Source organism: Mustela lutreola, chromosome 16 (assembly GCF_030435805.1).
Source record: "Mustela lutreola isolate mMusLut2 chromosome 16, mMusLut2.pri, whole genome shotgun sequence".
NCBI lineage: Eukaryota > Metazoa > Chordata > Mammalia > Carnivora > Mustelidae > Mustela > Mustela lutreola.
This window is the reverse complement of record NC_081305.1, coordinates 12,144,903-12,161,523: the sequence shown is the minus strand read 5'-3', so window position 1 is coordinate 12,161,523 and position 16,621 is coordinate 12,144,903. Positions and strand designations below refer to the sequence as shown.

Below are 16,621 nucleotides of genomic sequence, written 5' to 3'. Positions count from 1 at the left end.
TCGCGACCTGAGCCAAAATCAAGAGTAGAATGCTATACTGACTGAGTTACCCAGGCACCCCAGGATAGTGTTTTAAAAAATATTTCCAGGGGCGCCTGGGTGGCTCAGTGGGTTAGAGCTTCTGCCTTCAACTCAGGTCATGATCCCAGGGTCCTGGGATGGAGCCCCACATCGGGCTCTCTGCTCAGCAGGGAGCCTGCTTCTTCCTCTCTCTCTGCCTGCCTCTCTGTCTACTTATGATCTGTCTGTCAAATAAATAAATAAAATCTTACCAAAAAAAAAAAAAAAATTTTCCAGGGATGCCTGGGTGGCTCAGTGGATTAAGCCTGTGCCTTCAGCTTGGGTCATGGTCTTGGAGTCCTGGGACTGAGCCCCACATAGGCTCTCTGGTCAGCAAGGAGCCTGCTCCCCTACCCCCCACCTGCCTTTCTGGCTGCTTGTGATCTCTCTCTCTGTCAAATAAATAAATAAAATCTTAAAAAAAAATTTCCAGTCTCGGGGCACCCGTCCGTTTCAGTCGGTAGAGCATGTGACTCCTGATGTCAGGGTCCTAAGTCTGAGCCCCATGTTGGGTGGAAAAATTATTTAAAAAACAAATAAACAAACAAAAAAACTTAAATTCAAGTCTCATACTCTCCCGATTAAGCCTGTCGGGTGCCCCCATGAATCTACCTTTAACGGGACAGAAAGGGGGTACCGTTCTTCTCCTTGGACTACACCAGTAACCCATGCTTCCAAGTACCCTCCCTGCTCTTACTTTATCACAGGTATTAATTCGCATTTCTGAGCTCTGGGTGAATACATGTACAGAATGAGGCCAACGAACAGGTTATCTCTGCAGCCCCTGCAGAGAATCAGCATTAACGGACTGGGGAAAGTGGTCTGGCGGCTGTGGTCAGTGTTCACCTGCTAGCGAGTCCTGGATTCTGCCAACAGGGAGCAGAGAAGCAAATGAAGTCCAATAATGAACACGAAGGCCGAGGTGCTTGACCGCTCACCTGGCAGGAAGGAGGCCTGAGGTGAAGGCTGTGACACCACCAGGCAGCTCAGAGCATCACAGTATGCCATGATGCGGCAGTTTCCTGTCTGAGACACCGTGAAGGTCTTCTGGAAATGGTACTTGTGCTGGTTCTGGCTGGAGGGCAGGCAGTTCAGGGAACGTGCTTGGGAGCCCCTGGGGGGCTGTGAAATCTGATCCCGATGCTGCACAATAAGTTTCTGCAAGTCCTAAAATGAAAACCATGTTGTAAGTGTGAAGCCTTTTTGTCCGATGCTCCCCTCCTGCACAATCCCTTCATCTGACAGGGGGACGTTTTTTATCCGTTACATGGAAATGCTGACACGAGTCCCAGAGAGAGCCCCGTGGCTGTTCTCCCCTATTTCAACCAGCAACTGAGCCAACAAGAGCCCAGATCAGAAAATATGAGGGCTGGAAGTCTTCAGTGGTCTTCTTGGCTACACCCCTCATTTTCTTGGTAGTTTCAGGGAGGTAAAAAGGACTGAGAATTTGAATTATCAGCCTGCTGTTTAATTGGTTCGAAGTTCAAACTGCTGAATTCATCCCAAAGTGTGTATACTTCTGATAAACGCCCTAATCAAAAACAGAATAAAGAGGTGGTCTTGTTTGCTCCTGAAAAGCTTGGTAAATCCTTCTTTGTATCTGAGATGAACCAAAGTTCTGTTTAGATTCCTTTTCCACTCCTATTCCCAAAGCTCTCTGGATGAGGACGGGAGAACCTACCTGGACCCGACTATGAAGCTTACTGCACTCGTCAGTGAGGACCTGAAGTTGGAGACGGCACTGCGCTGACTCCAATTCGGCCTGCTTCCTCAGCATCTGCTCCTTCAGTAAGGAACTAGAAGGAGAAGCCAACAACAGGGGAAGATGAGAAGGCCACAGAAGACTTGCCAACAAGATGTCAGATTAAGTTTATGCTATGATAAGTTTTTGCTGTAAATACGTCATGATGGTGAATAAAACACAACAAAAGAAAAAGTCTCATATACAGAAACACTACAGAAAGTAGCATGCAGGGCTGAACTCACGAGTCACTGGGATTCAGCGTTAACGCTGGCAGTGATGAGCAGGAATCTGGCTCTTACTAGGGAATGAGACTAAAAATGCAAAAAATGCCAGATGACGGGACAGAGCCAAGCTCACTGCTCGATTTAGAGCCATATATAAGAGTAAAATGACAATTAAAAAAAAAGATTTTATTTATTTATTTGACAGAGATCACAGGTAGGCAGAGAGGCAGGCAGAGAAAGAGGAAGGGAAGCAGGCTCCAGCCCGATGTGGGGCTCGATCCCAGGACCCTGGGATCATGACCTGAGCCAAAGGCAGAGGCTTTAACCCACTGAGCCACCCAGGCGCCCCATAAGAGTAAAATGACAAAGTTAAAAGAGCAAGGTTTCCTGGCGGATTAAAAGAAAATAGTAAGTTACCAGTTCATCAGATACTGAAATTAAGTAATACCACAAAAATGAGGCTGAAATTAAAAAGATAGAAGGTATATACTGGGAAAATGCTAAGACCAGTTAGAATTAGAAAGCATGAACAGGTATAAAGAGGAACAATGCATAATGAAAAAAATACATTCACCAAGAATAAAAATTATAGATCTGCATGTACCTAAAGATACTTTCAAAATATGCAAAAAATAAAAAAAAGATTTCCACTCAGTAAAACAGGATAGAAAAACGATGAATAACTTGAAACGAAGAGGTAAAGCCACTCTATTTATCTTCATGGAAAGTTCAAGAGAACCCACAAACCAGTCAGCAAGGTGCTGGAATTAAGATCAAGAAAATTAGGTTGGGGCCCCTGGCTGGCTCAGTCAGAGAAACACGTGACTCTTGATCTCAGGGTCACTGAGTTCAAACCCCACAGTAGGTATACAGAATAATGAAAAAATAAATGAACTTTAAAAAAAAATTAGATCAACATCATTTCCCATATGCCAGATAACTGGCTAGTAAATGTAATAGAAAAAAAAAAAATCACTCATGAGAGCACATCTAACGAGAGCAACCTAGGAATAAAGTTAAAGGGTATGAAGAAAAGTACACTTGTAAAAGGCATCAGAAGACAGTGAATAGTGGAAGGATATTATATAATGTTCACAGCTGGAATGACTCAAAATCAAGAACTTCTCAAGTTACTCTAAAAATTTAATGCAATTTCAATCAAGGTTTCAAAGGGAACTTTTCCTTCTGAAATCTTGATTGAAATTGCATTAAATGGAACTTAGGAAACTAATTTTAAAATTAAGAGCAAAATGCCAAGAATATCAAAGTCAATTTGAAGAACAAGGTGGGAGGAAGTATTTTAAAGTTACAATAAATTATAACTTCAGAATACTGGGGCAAGAATTAACAAAGAGACCATGGAACCTAAAACTCAAAAACTTAACCTAGGATACAAGCAGCAATGAAGACTTCTACAGGAAGAACATATTACTTAATAATTACACTGCAAACCTGGTTATCCATAAAACTAGGTTTAAAAAATATTTAAAACCTACATAAAAAGCAATTTTTTTCAAAAGATTTTATTTGACAAAGAGAGCAAGAAAGATCACAAGTAGGCAGAGCAGTAGGCAGAGAAAGAGGGGGAAGCAGGCTCCCTGCTGAGCAGAGAGCCCGGGGGTCACTCCCAGGACCCTGAGATCATGATCTGAGCCGAAGGCAGAAGCATAACCCACTGAGAAACCCAGGCGCCCAAAAAAATCAAAAATTTTGAAGAACCTTTAGAAGAAGTTGTCTTTATGACCTTGAAGCAGTACACAAACCCCACCCCCCACAAAACAAGAGATAAACAACTGTATTAAAATTAAAAACTCATGTTCAACAAAAGATAACATAAACATGTTAAAGAGACAAGCCACAGACTGGGAGATGCTATTTGCAACCTGCAAAGAATCAGTACATGTAACCCCTGAACAACATGGGTTTGAGCTGCACTGGCCCACTTACCGTGGATTTTTTTTTTTCAATAAATACACTGGAAAATTTTTTGGAGATTTGCAACAATTTGAAAAACCTCATAGATAAACCTAGAAAGGTGGAGTCACCTATTCTAGAAACGTGGAAAAAATTAAGAAACAGGTATTATTGTAAAGATCAAGTACATAATACATATAACATATAAATTGTACGTTAATCAACTGTTTATGTTACCAGGAAGGTTTCTAGTCAACAGCAGGCTCTTAAGGTTAAGGTTTTGGGGACTTACAAGTTATATGTGGATTTCTAACTGTGTGAGAGGTTGGTGCCTCTACCTTGGGTCAAATGTATAAGGAAAACATAATGAACTATAAATCAGTAAGAAATAAGCAATGTATTTTGCTCAATATAGATGAACAAAAGATATAAACAAAATTGAGAGAAGAATATGTCCAACCTCATTAATAATTGTGGATATACAAATTAAGTAACTACTATGGACTCCATGAGACTGTCAAAATTAAGTCTGATAATATAAAATGGACAAAAGTATAAAAAAAAGAGAAATTTTGCTGATGGGAGTACAAACTGGAAACAGCTTCTTAGAAGAGCAATTTGACAGTAGCCAGTAAAGCTGAAATTCCATGTGACCTAGGATAAAGTATTTCCACTTCTAGGCCTAAAGACACTCTTACCCATCTCTCTTACCCATGGCTTATATTAACAAAAACTGAAAACCACCTTAAGTGTCCACCAATACAAAACACGTATAGGGAAATTCTATTATTTTTTATTTTTTAAAAGATTTTTATTTATTTATTTAACAGACAGAGATCACAGGTAGGCAGAGAGGAAGGAAAGCAGGCTCCCTGCTGAGCAGAGAGCCTGATGAGGGCTCAATCCCACCATGGGATCATGACATGAGCCAAAGGCAGAGGCTTTAACCCACTGAGCCACCCAGGTGGCCCCGTATAGGGAAATTTTAAATTAGAGAACTAGAACACTCTACAGAACTAAGAATCAATAAGCTAGATGTATCCCAACTGGGATAAGTTCCCCAAACGTAATTCTAAACAAACAAACAAACAAACAAAAAACAAGTTACAGAGGAAAATTATACTCTAATAACATATGCATCAAGTGTAAAAACTCTGTAAATCATATTATACATGATTTATGATTATAGGTCCTCTGAGGAGAGGGATGAAATTAAGGAGAATGTAGTTCTCAAGGAAGCTTCTGGTTTACCTATAATGATTTATTTTTTTAAGGCCTACAGCAAATACGGCAATTTGTTAAGATCTGGTAAAGTCAAGCACAAGGGTGTTCATTTTATTAAATCTCTGTATTTATCGGCATTTTCAAAAGCTTCACATTTTCTAAAGAGGACAGGGAGCATACTGATTGATTATAGTAATCAGCATTTTATTTTTAACTTTAATTTCCATGTAGTTAACATAGTGTTTTATTAGTTCTGGGTATACAACACACGAGTCACTGTGTTCACACTTCCATGTGTTACAGTGCTCATCAAGGTAAGGGCACTCCTAATCCCCTTCACCTATTTCACCCATCCCCACACCCACCTCTGGTAACCATCTGTTTGCTCCCTATACTTAAGAGTCTACTTTTTGATTTGTTTCTCCTTTTCCCTTTGCTCATTTTTTTTTTTTTTAAAATTCCACATAGGCATGAAATCATTTGGTATATGTCTTTCTCTGACTGGCTTATTTCACTTAGTATTACACACTCTAGCTCCATCCATGTTGTCATAAAAGGTAAGATTTCATTCTTTTCTGTGGCCGAGTAAGATCCTATATTATGTATGCATGTATGTACGTGTGTATACCACCTCTTCTTTACCCATCCATCTATACCTAGGGTGTTTCCATAGCCTGGCTATGGTAAAATGCTATTTGTAACACAGGGGTGCATATATCCCTTTGAATTACTGTTTCTGTATTCTATCAGTAAACAGTAGTGTGACTAACCGATCATTGGGTAATTCCATTTTTAATATTTTGAGGAATCTCCACACCATCTTCCACAGTGGCTGTTTCATTGTACATTCCTATGAATAATGCATGGGGTTCCTTTTTCCCCACATCCTCGACAACACCTCTTGTTTCTTGTGTTTTTGATTTTTAGCCATTCTGACAGCTGTGGGGGTATAGCTTGGATTTGCATTTCTCCAGTCATGAGTGACAATGAACATCTTTTCATTTGTTTCTTGGCCATATGGATGTCTTCTCTGGAGAAATTTGTTCACATCATCTGCCCATTTTTTTTTTAAATTATTATTATTTTTTTTAAGATTTTATTTATTTATTTGACAGAGAGAGATCACAAATAGGCAGAGAGAGGGGGGGGGGGAAGCAGGCTCCCTGCTGAGCAGAGAGCCCAATGTGGGACTCGATCCCAGGACCCTGAGATCATGACCTGAGCCGAAGGCAGCAGCTTAACCCACTGGGCCACCCAGGCGCCCCCATTTTTTTTTTTTAAAGATTTTATTTATTTGACATACAAAGATCACAAGTAGGCAGAGAGGCAGGCAAAGAGAGAGGAAGGGAAGCAGGCTCCCTGCTAAGCAGAGAGCCCGATGCGGGGCTTGATCCCAGGGCCCTGAGATCATGACCTGAGTGGAAGGCAGAGGCTTTTAACCCACTGAGCCACCCAGGTGCCTCTACCCATTTTTTTAAGATTGGATTATTTGTTTTTAGGGTGTTGAGTTGTATACGTTCTTTTTTTTTTTTTTTTTTTTTTTTTTTTTTTTAAAGATTTTTAGCACAGGCAGACAGAGTGGTAGGCAGAGTCAGAGGGAGAAGCGGGCTCCCTGCAGAGCAAGGAGCCCAATGTGGGACTCGATCCCAAGACGCTGGGATCATGATCTGAGCTGCTTAACCAACTGAGCCACCCAGGCGTCCCAAGTTCTTTATATATTCTGGATACTGACACTTTATTGGATATGGCATTTGGAAATTATTTTCTCCCATTCAGCAGGTTGATTTTTAGTTTTGTTACTGTTCCCTTTGCTGTCCAGAAGCTGTTTATTTTGATGTTGTTCCAATAGTTTATTTTCGCTTTTGTTTCCCTTGACTCAGGAGACATATCTAGAGAGATGTTGCTACTGCTGATGGCAGAATAATTACTGCCTGCGCTCTTCTAGGCTTTCTATGGCTTCAGGTCTCACATTTAGGTCCTCAATTCATTTTGAGTTTTTCTTTTTTCTTTCCTTCTTTTTTTTTTTTTAAGGTTTTATTTACTTGACACACACAGAGAGGAGGAAGCAGACTGCCCGCTGGGCAGAGAGCCCGATGCGAGGCTCGATCCCAGAACCCGGAGATTGTAACAGGAGCTGAAGACAGAGGCTTAACCCACTGAGCCACCCAGATGCCCCCATTTTGAGTTTATTCTTGTGTCTGGTGTAAGAAAGTGATCGTTTCATTTTTTTGTATGTTACTGTCCCGTTTTCCCAACACCATTTGTTGTTGGAAGAGACTGTCTCTTTTTCCCATTACATATTCTTTCCTGCTACATCAAAGATTCATTGATCATGTAACTGTGGACTCATTTCTGGGTTTTCTATTCTGTTCCACTGAACTATGTGTCTATTTTTATGCCAGGACCATACTGTTTTGGTATGTTTTGGACCATAAAGCTTTGTAGTATCACTTGAAGTCTGGAATCGTGATACCTCCAGGTTTTTTTTTTTTTTCTTCTTTTATGATTCCAAACAAATTTTAGGATTGTTTGTTCTAGTTTTGTGAAAAATGCTATGGTACTTTAATAGGGATTGTAGATTATTCTGGGTAGTACAGACATTTTAACAGTTATTTGTTCTTCCAATCCATGAGCATGGAATGTCTTCATTTGTGTCATCCTCAGTTTCTTTCATCAATATTTTAGTTTTCCATGTACAGGTCTTTCTCGTAAGTATATTCCTATGTATTTTGTTTTGGGTGCAAATGTAAATGGGTTTTCTTAATTTCCCTTTCCACTGCTTCATTATTAGTGTATAGAAATGGAATGGATTTCTGTACATTGACTTTTCATTCTGCAAATTTACTATATTCATTTACCAGTTCTAGCAGTTTTTTGGTAGAGTCTTTGGGTTCTCTACATACAATATCATACCATCAGCAATTAGTGAAAGTTTACTTCTTCCTTACCAATCTGGAAGCCTTTCATTTTATTTATTTCTCTCATCTGATTGCTGTGGTGAGAGTGGACATCCTTGTCTTGTTCCTGACTTTAGGTGAAAAGCTCCCACTTTTCCCCCACGAAGGATGATTTAGCTGTGGGGTTTTTCATATAAGGGCTCTATTATATTGAGTATATTCCCTCTAAACATACTTTGTTGAGATCTTATCATGAATGGATGTTGTACTTTGTCAAATGCTTTTTCTCATCTATTGAAATGATTATATGGTTTTTATCCTTTCTCTTATTGAGATGGTATATCACATTAATTTACTAATAATGAACCACCCTTGTATCCTGGGAATAAATCCCACTTGATCATGGTGAATGATTTTTTTTTTTAACGTATTGTTGGATTTGGTTTGCTAAAATTTTGGTGAGGATTTCTGAACCTATATTCATCAGCGATATTGGCCTGTAGTTCTCTTTTTCTGTGGTGTCTTTATCTGGTATTGGTATTAGGGTGACACCTGACTCATGGAATTAATTTCTAAGTTTCCCTTCCTCTTCTATTTTTTGAAAAAGTTGGGAGAAAAATTAGGTATTGGGGTGCCTAGGTAGCTTTGTCGGTTAAGCAGTCGAATCTTGATTTGTGCTCAGGTCATGACCTTGGGGTCCTGGGATCAAGCCTTGTGATGGGCAACACACTTAGCAGGGAGCCTGCTTCAGGATTCTCTCTCCCTCTGCCTGCCCCCAACAAAATAAATAAATCTTTTTTAAAAAGGGGGCGGGGATGCCTGAGTCACTCAGTGGGTTAAAGCCCCTGCCTTCGGCTCAGGTCATGATCCCAGGGTGCTGGGATCGAGCCCGCATTGGCCTTTCTGCTCAGCGGGAAGCCTGCTTCTCTTCCCCTCTCTCTCCGCCTGCCTCTTTGCCTACTTGTGATCTCTGTCTGTCAAATAAATAAATAAAATCTTTAAAAAAAAAAAAAGGTATTGGGGCGCCTGGGTGGCTCAGTGGGTTAAGCCGCTGCCTTCGGCTCAGGGCATGATCTCAGGGTCCTGGGATTGAGTCCCACATCGGGCTCTCTGCTCAGCAGGGAGCCTGCTTCCTCCTCTCTCTCTGCTTCCTCCTCTCTCTCTGCCTGCCTCTCTGCCTACTTGTGATCTCTCTCTGTCAAATAAATAAATAAAATCTTTAAAAAAATAAAATAAAAATAAATTAAAGAAAAGGTATTAACTCTTCTTTAAATGTTTGATAGAATTCATGTGTAAAGTGAACTGGTCCTGGACTTGTTTGTTGGGAGTTTTTTGAGTAATCAGCAAAGTTTTAAATATAATCATACATTAACAAACATGCCTACAAAGTTAGCTTTTTCAACAAAATTACCCTCTTCACATACCTGCCATGTAAAAACACTAAATACTTACTCGACCAAGTAAGTTATTTGTTGGACAAAACAGAAAAAAAAGAAGGAAATTAAAATCATCTGTAATTCCACTACTCAGTGACCACCTGCAGTATTTTTTACTTTGCAAAAAACATAATCACCATAATGTGCTTTTTCACATGACAAAATATTACATGCACTTTAAACATTAGTTTAAATAAATGTGTAGTATCCCATCACATGGATATGCCAGAGTTTACTCAACCAATTAATTCTCTCAGTTTGGATTAACAGTGTTTAAATGAAAAGTCTCATGAAGTAAATCTTTTTGTTTAGAAAAATGATTCAATTCATTTACTTATTTTTAAAGATTTTATTTTTCTATTTATTAATCTGAGAGTGAGCGAGAGAAGAAAGAACGAGGCAGGGGAGGGGCAGAGAGAAAAGCAGACCCCCTGCCAAGCAGCAAGCCTGACTTGAGGCTCTATCCCAGGACTCCAGGATCATGACCCGAGCCAAAGGCAGACACTTAACCAACTGAGCCACCCAGACACTCCTATTTATTTTTTAAAAGACTTATTTACTCATTTAAGAGAAAGAGAGCTCACATGAGTGGGGGATGGGGCAGAGGGAGAGAATCTCAAGCAGACTCCCGCTAAGTGTAGAACCTGAGGTAGGTCTTGACCTCTCGACCCTGAGATCATGACCTGAGCTGAAGCCAAGAGTCAGACACCTAATCAACTGAGCCACCCATGTGCCCCTAAGGATTTTACTTTTAAGTAATGTCTACACCCAGTGTGGGGCTTGAACTTACAATCCTGAAATCAAGAGCTGCATGTTCCACCAACTGAGCCAGCCAGGCACCAACCCCCCCATTAGTAAATACTTGCACACATTTCTTTATAAATCATTTCTTTAGAATAAATGCCTTAAGTAGAATTACTTTTAAATGCTTCTCGGGGCGCCTGGGTGGCTCAGTGGGTTAAGCTGCTGCCTTCGGCTCAAGTAGTGATCTTGGGGTCCTGGGATTGAGTCCCGCATCAGGCTCTCTGCTCAACAGGGAGCCTGCTTCTCTCTCTCTCTGCCTGCCTCTCTGTCTACTCGTGATGTCTCTCTGTCAAATAAACAAATAAATCTTTAAAATAAATAAATAAATAAATAAATAAATGCTTCTGAGGCATAAGGCCAAGGGTCTTTCTAAATAAACAATTGTGTCAGTGTACATTCTTACCAGCACTATTATGAGAAAACACATATCTCTGCGCTCTCTTGGTGGGTATTTTTAATTTTTTAATGTTCTTAAAGTTTATTTTAAGTAGTGTTATTAACAATTGTTCTTGGGCTTCCCAAATCCTGATAATTTCTTACATTGCACAACATTTTCTGTGTAAGACATCCAGATGGCCAACAGACACATGAAAAAGTGCTCCACAATACTTAGCATCAGGGAAATACAAATCAAAACCACAATGAGATACCACCTCACACCAGTCAGAATGGCTGAAATTAACAAGTCAGGAAACAACAGATGCTGGCGAGGATGCGGAGAAAGGGGAACCCTCCTACACTGTTGGTGGGAACGAAAGCTGGTGCAGCCTCTCTGGAAAACAGCATAGAGATTCCTCAAAAAGTTGAAAATAGAGCTACCCTATGACCCATCAATCGCACTACTGGGTATTTACTCTAAAGATTCAAATGTAGTGATCTGAAGGGGCACATGCACTTGAATGTTTATAGCAGCTATGTCCACAATAGCCAAACTATGGAAAGAACCTAGATGTCCATCAACAGATGAATGGATGAAGAAGATGTGGTATTATATATACAATGGAATACTATGCAGCCATTAAAAGAAATGAAATCTTGCCATTTGCAATGAAATGGATGGAACTAGAGGGTATTATGCTGAGCGTAATAAGTCAATCAGAAAAAGATAATTATCATATGATCTCGCTGATATGAGGAATTTGAGAAGCAAATGGGGGGTCTGGGGAGTAGGGAAGGAAAAAATGAAATAAGACGGGATTGGGAGGGAAACAAACTGTAAGAGACTCTTAATCTCACAAAACAAACTGAGGGTTGCTGGGGGGAAGGGGGTAGGGGGTAGGGAGAAGGTGATGGGGTTATGGACATTGGGGAGGGTATGTGCTATGGTGAGTGCTGTGAAGTGTGTAAGCCTGAAGATGCAGAGACCTGTATCCCTGGGGCTAATAATACATTATATGTTAATAATAATAATAATAATAATAATAATAAAAAGAATCTTCTGTTGCTGTTGTGGGAGGGCTTAGGGACATGAGCAGCAAAATATGGCAACACTTGAGTAATGTGTCAGATCTTCTTTTTTGTTGTTTTGTTTAAGGTATCATTAAGCCTATTATAGAGAAGAGGAGACTAAGACATGGAAAAATGTTCCAAGTGGTTATAAATTATTTACAAAGAGTAAGACAAGGAATCTCTGATTAAATGTTCATGGTATTTAGAAGCAGAGGCAGGCAGTAAATGTAAACCTTAGAGAAGAATTGGAATAAGCTCCAAAATTTCTAGGGAACCTCTCTGCTTGGGCCTGCTGCCCACACCAGGTGTGAGGTATTACTGGAGGGCTGTAGGTTTCTCTATGATTTTGGATTTGGTTGGGGGAGCTTAAGACACCATGGTCTTGGCTTCCCTTGGTCATGTTATGCTGGCTTAACTAGCAGAGGTAATTGTGAATTTGTGGGGATAGCTAAGTGCTCCTGCAGAAGGAAGAACTGCTCTACTGCTTCTGAATCTGCCTGCACACAGCACTCAGGCTCGGAAAACAGAGGTTTATACGAGGCACAGAAGACACAAAGGAGTAACTGGCATGGTCCACTCCCTGTCATCCTTCTTTTATCTTCCCCTTCTTTTAAGGGATGAGTTTTTCATGACCCAGGTGTCAAGTCTTCCCAGAATGAAAATGTTGTATGATGAAACACGGGTCAACGCTCCCTAGATTATATGACAGAAACTTTATTTAAGCTGGCAAACTAAAATTGAAAATACTAAAATGTATTGACTTAAATAACTGAGAAATCCACTGAAGACTAACTTTAGGCATGGCGGAATCAAGGGCCAGGAACCTCTCTTTCTCTACTTATCGGCTCTGCTTTCTTGTGCATCCAGTTCATTGTCAGATAGCTCCCCAATTCTACAGCCGAGAAAGTACACATTCAAAAGTCCTGGGGCCCACAATCAGTGAGTTAGCTAAAGTCACAATTACTCGATACTCCAAAACCTCATTTTTAATGCTATATGGAGAAGAAACCATATAGACCTCCTTCAGAAGATATCAGACATGTATTATAAATCACGATGTGAGACAGTTTGCCAGTGATCCCCCAAAGACCACCCCCCGCCATCACAGTCCAGGTAAAGCCTTAGAACTATATAAAAAGTGATTCATACCTCCTTTTTCAGATCTGTCAAGTAGGTAGATTCTTGCCACTTACCTTTTCATGCGCTCCTGTTCACTGGTGTCCAGAGCTCTCAGGGTTCGGGCATAAAGAACAACGATGTCACTGTGCTTGGCTTTCTTGTTGCACTAAAAAGCCCAAAAAGATATAATCAGTGTGGTTCTAGGAATCCTCCTAACTTAAGATGTTGACTGTGCACACACTCATTCCTTATCTATGGTTCTTACCTGGGGACATTTTCGTGCCTGGCCCTTGAGCCACTTAGAAATGCACTTATACCCAAAGAGGTGCCCACAGCGTAATGCTGAGAGTCGATGATCCCCAGCATTGGTCCAATGTTCAAAACATATTGTACAAGTGTCCCCATCTTCATCATCAACAGAAGGTAGAAGAGGGCTGCTCTTCTGGGGAGACTGAATGGAAACCAGAATACAATTAAATTAGAGAAAATACAGAATCAGTCTCAAAGAGGATGTGCAACTCTATCAAAGCAAAACCACACAAAAACAATACAAACCCAAATGAAAAACTGTGGAAAAACTGCAAAATCTCTGAATCACCTGTCATTCTTTATAAAGTGCAATCTGGCCAAATGTTTCATATAAGCCATGAAATGAAAATATTATTTCTCTTGGATCTTGTGAAATTCTTGGGATTTTTTTTTTCCATTCAAATGAAGAAAAGGAGCTATCTTTACAAAGACATTAAAAAAAACGAAACAAATCTAGTAGTTACCTGGATAACCAACAAAGGGAAGAGTAGGTTGTTATACATTCAAAGTTAGGCTCATAATCAAGTCAAAAAGTTATAAAATACTTGAATAGAAAATACATAAAAGAAACCCAGAAAAACATATAAACAGCTTACAAAAAGAATACAAATGGTTCAGAAGTGTTCATTTATAATTTTAAAATGCAAATTAAGGTAAGAAACCATTTTTTCATTTATTAGATGGTATATAAACTGATGTCTGATGATACCAAGCAATGTTGAGGGTTAAGGAAGAAACAGCCATGCTTCCCTCTGTTGCTGCAGGTAGAAAGTGACACAAATTTTCCAGAGGGCAATTTGGCATTATCAATCAAAAGTATCTTTCCTTTCACAGAGCAATGTCTCTGGTAAAAATATATCCATGAATAGTCACAAATACTTCCAAGACATCTATACAAAGATGCTTAGGCAGCATCATTTTACCAGTAGGAAGGAGAGAAGGAAGGAAGGAAGGGAGGACAGGAACAACTACAGTGTACAAAACGAGAGTTAACTAAAAATTTATTTATGATTGAACACTATGCAGTAATGAGTAAGAATGAGATCCCCTTTGTGTAAATGTAAAAAACAGAACATTTATGTACATAAATAAACTTACATGGATACAAAATTCTTCTAGAAGAGAAAAATAAAAACATAAGGTCATATAGAAGTGTGGAAAAGGTAAGCCAATGATATTTTGAGATTTGAAGAGTCCACGGTTGATGTAAATAGCTCATATTAAGGACTATGTGTTATCTTTGTAGATAAAAATTGTTTAATATGTAGCAATCATATTCTACCAGATATTTCACAAACTTCATTCATATCCACTATTTTAATAAAAACTTAACTTTGTTACGTAGGCAAGACAAGTCACCCTCACCTCTATCCCTGCTTTTCTAAACCTGTGAGGAAGTAGTCACATAACTGAGTAAGATGGGTTGGACTCACACCCTGACCTCCTGCCTACCATATCTACAAGCTTTCCACTTGAGTCCACTGCCTCTTCTCTAAAGGCAAATCCAAACATTTCATTTAAAAGGATATTCATTCAAATTACCTGTTTGGGGAGGGTCTTTCCTCCACTGACACATGTAACTTCTTGCTCTGCTGACGTACCTCCTACTTGCTCTGCACCAAGTCATTTCCAAGAACGGTAAGAGAGGTAATACACAAAAGAAGACAGAAGTCAGGTATGAGAGGCAAGCAGGAGAGCCTAACTCACCATAGCTTTCCATTTCTAATTGGTAATAATGCTGTAAATTTCCCCAAGTAGTAACAGTGAATTTATTTTTAAACTTATTTTGGATACTTTCAAATATACACAAAAAATAGAACATTATAATTAACATGCAAGTACTCATCAAATTTCAAAACAATTCAGTATTTTGCCCATTTCGTTCTAAGACCCCATCCACATTATTTTCTTTTGTAATGCTTAATAACTCTCTAAAATGTCACTTCACTTATAAAAATTTTTGTAATACTAGCTGATAAGGATTTTTTTACATAGATACTATCATTACCATATTAACGGAAGTAACAATGATCCCTTCATACTGTCTAATATCCACACAGTTCATACTCAGCATTTCCCAGTTGGTTTCAAGTTGCTCTTTACGGCACATTTACTGCAAATGGAATCTAAGCAAGATCTCCACAAGCTTGACTACTGAACCTGTTAGATTTTTTTTTTTTCACTCTATTCTCCTTCATTCATTTTTTTTTCCCTTAAAAATTATATTTAATTTGTCAGAGAGAGATCACAAACACAGGGAGCAGCAGGCAGAGGGAGAAGCAGGCTCCCCACTGAGCAGGGAGCCCAACATGGGACTTGATCCCAAGACCCTGGGGGTCATGACCTGAGCCAAAGGCAGACACTAAACTAACTGAGCCACTGAGGCATCCCTCCTTCATTCGTTTTTATCCCGTCCTTGTCACTGATTTGCCTTTAGTATATCTGGTCATTTGTCTTACGAAATATCCTACATCCCACATCTGATGGGACTGCTTCCTTACTTGTTCTATCACCTATGTTTCCTATAAACTGGAGGTTAAATCTGGAGGCTTCAGTAGACTCAATTTTGTCATTTGGCAAGAAGAGGGGCAGCAGGAATATGTCTTCAGTTGTTTGCTTCTGACTGCAGCACACAAGGCTCCTACAGGGTTTGGGGGGGATCAGTTGGACTCCTAGACCAATTATTAGGTTCCTCATCAACCTTTCAAAACCTCCATTTAATGGTCAAGGAGGTGATTTTTAATTTTCAGTCATTTTGCTTTTTGAGGTTCAAATGATCTCATCATAGCTTGTGGGAGCTCCTTTAAACTGATTCTTAAAAAAACAAACAAACAAAAACCCACAAACTTTTATTGAAGTGGAATATAAATACAGAAAAGTATAACCTCAGTATTCCACTCAGTGAATTCTCACAAACTGAACTATACACCAGAACATCACCAAAAATCCCAAGAGTGCCTTTTATACCTTATAACCTCCTTACTTCCTTCTTGGGGGTAGAGGGGAGATGATTTGCCCCCACCAAAGGTAACCACCTTAATAAATTCTAGGACCATCTAATGACTTTTGCCTATTTCTCTATATAAACAGCATGTCAGAGTTATTTAACTTTTCTGTGTCTACTAATTTTATTCTACATTGTTCGTAACATTCTTCCAGACTAACATGTCCAGTTGTGGTTCATTTATTTCACCGCTGTATACTGTTTTATTGTGTAAAAATATTGCTTTTATCTGTTCTTCTTCTTTTTTTTTTTTAATTTGTCTGAGAGAGAGGGAGAGAGAGTAAGCACAGGCAGACAGAAGCAGAGGGAGAAGCAGGCTCCCTGCCGAGCAAGGAGCCCGATGTGGGCTTGGGGGACTCGGTTCCAGGACGCCGGGATCATGACCTGAGCCGAAGGCAGCTGCTTAACCAACTGAGCCACCCAGGCGTCCTCATATT

At 39.7% G+C, this 16,621-nt stretch overlaps 1 protein-coding gene across 1 annotated transcript in view; it reads right to left on the bottom strand.

Annotated features, from left to right (window-relative positions):
* The window catches only part of RFWD3 (ring finger and WD repeat domain 3), a 48,129-nt gene that overhangs the window by 11,173 nt on the left and 20,335 nt on the right, over window positions 1–16,621 (bottom strand). The window contains exons 4-8 of the mRNA XM_059151993.1: window positions 14,723–14,793; window positions 13,137–13,322; window positions 12,946–13,037; window positions 1,742–1,856; window positions 999–1,227 (exon numbers count right to left, since the gene is read on the bottom strand). Coding sequence (XP_059007976.1) covers window positions 999–1,227; window positions 1,742–1,856; window positions 12,946–13,037; window positions 13,137–13,322; window positions 14,723–14,793 — 693 coding nt within the window. The remainder of the gene's footprint in view (window positions 1–998; window positions 1,228–1,741; window positions 1,857–12,945; window positions 13,038–13,136; window positions 13,323–14,722; window positions 14,794–16,621) is intronic.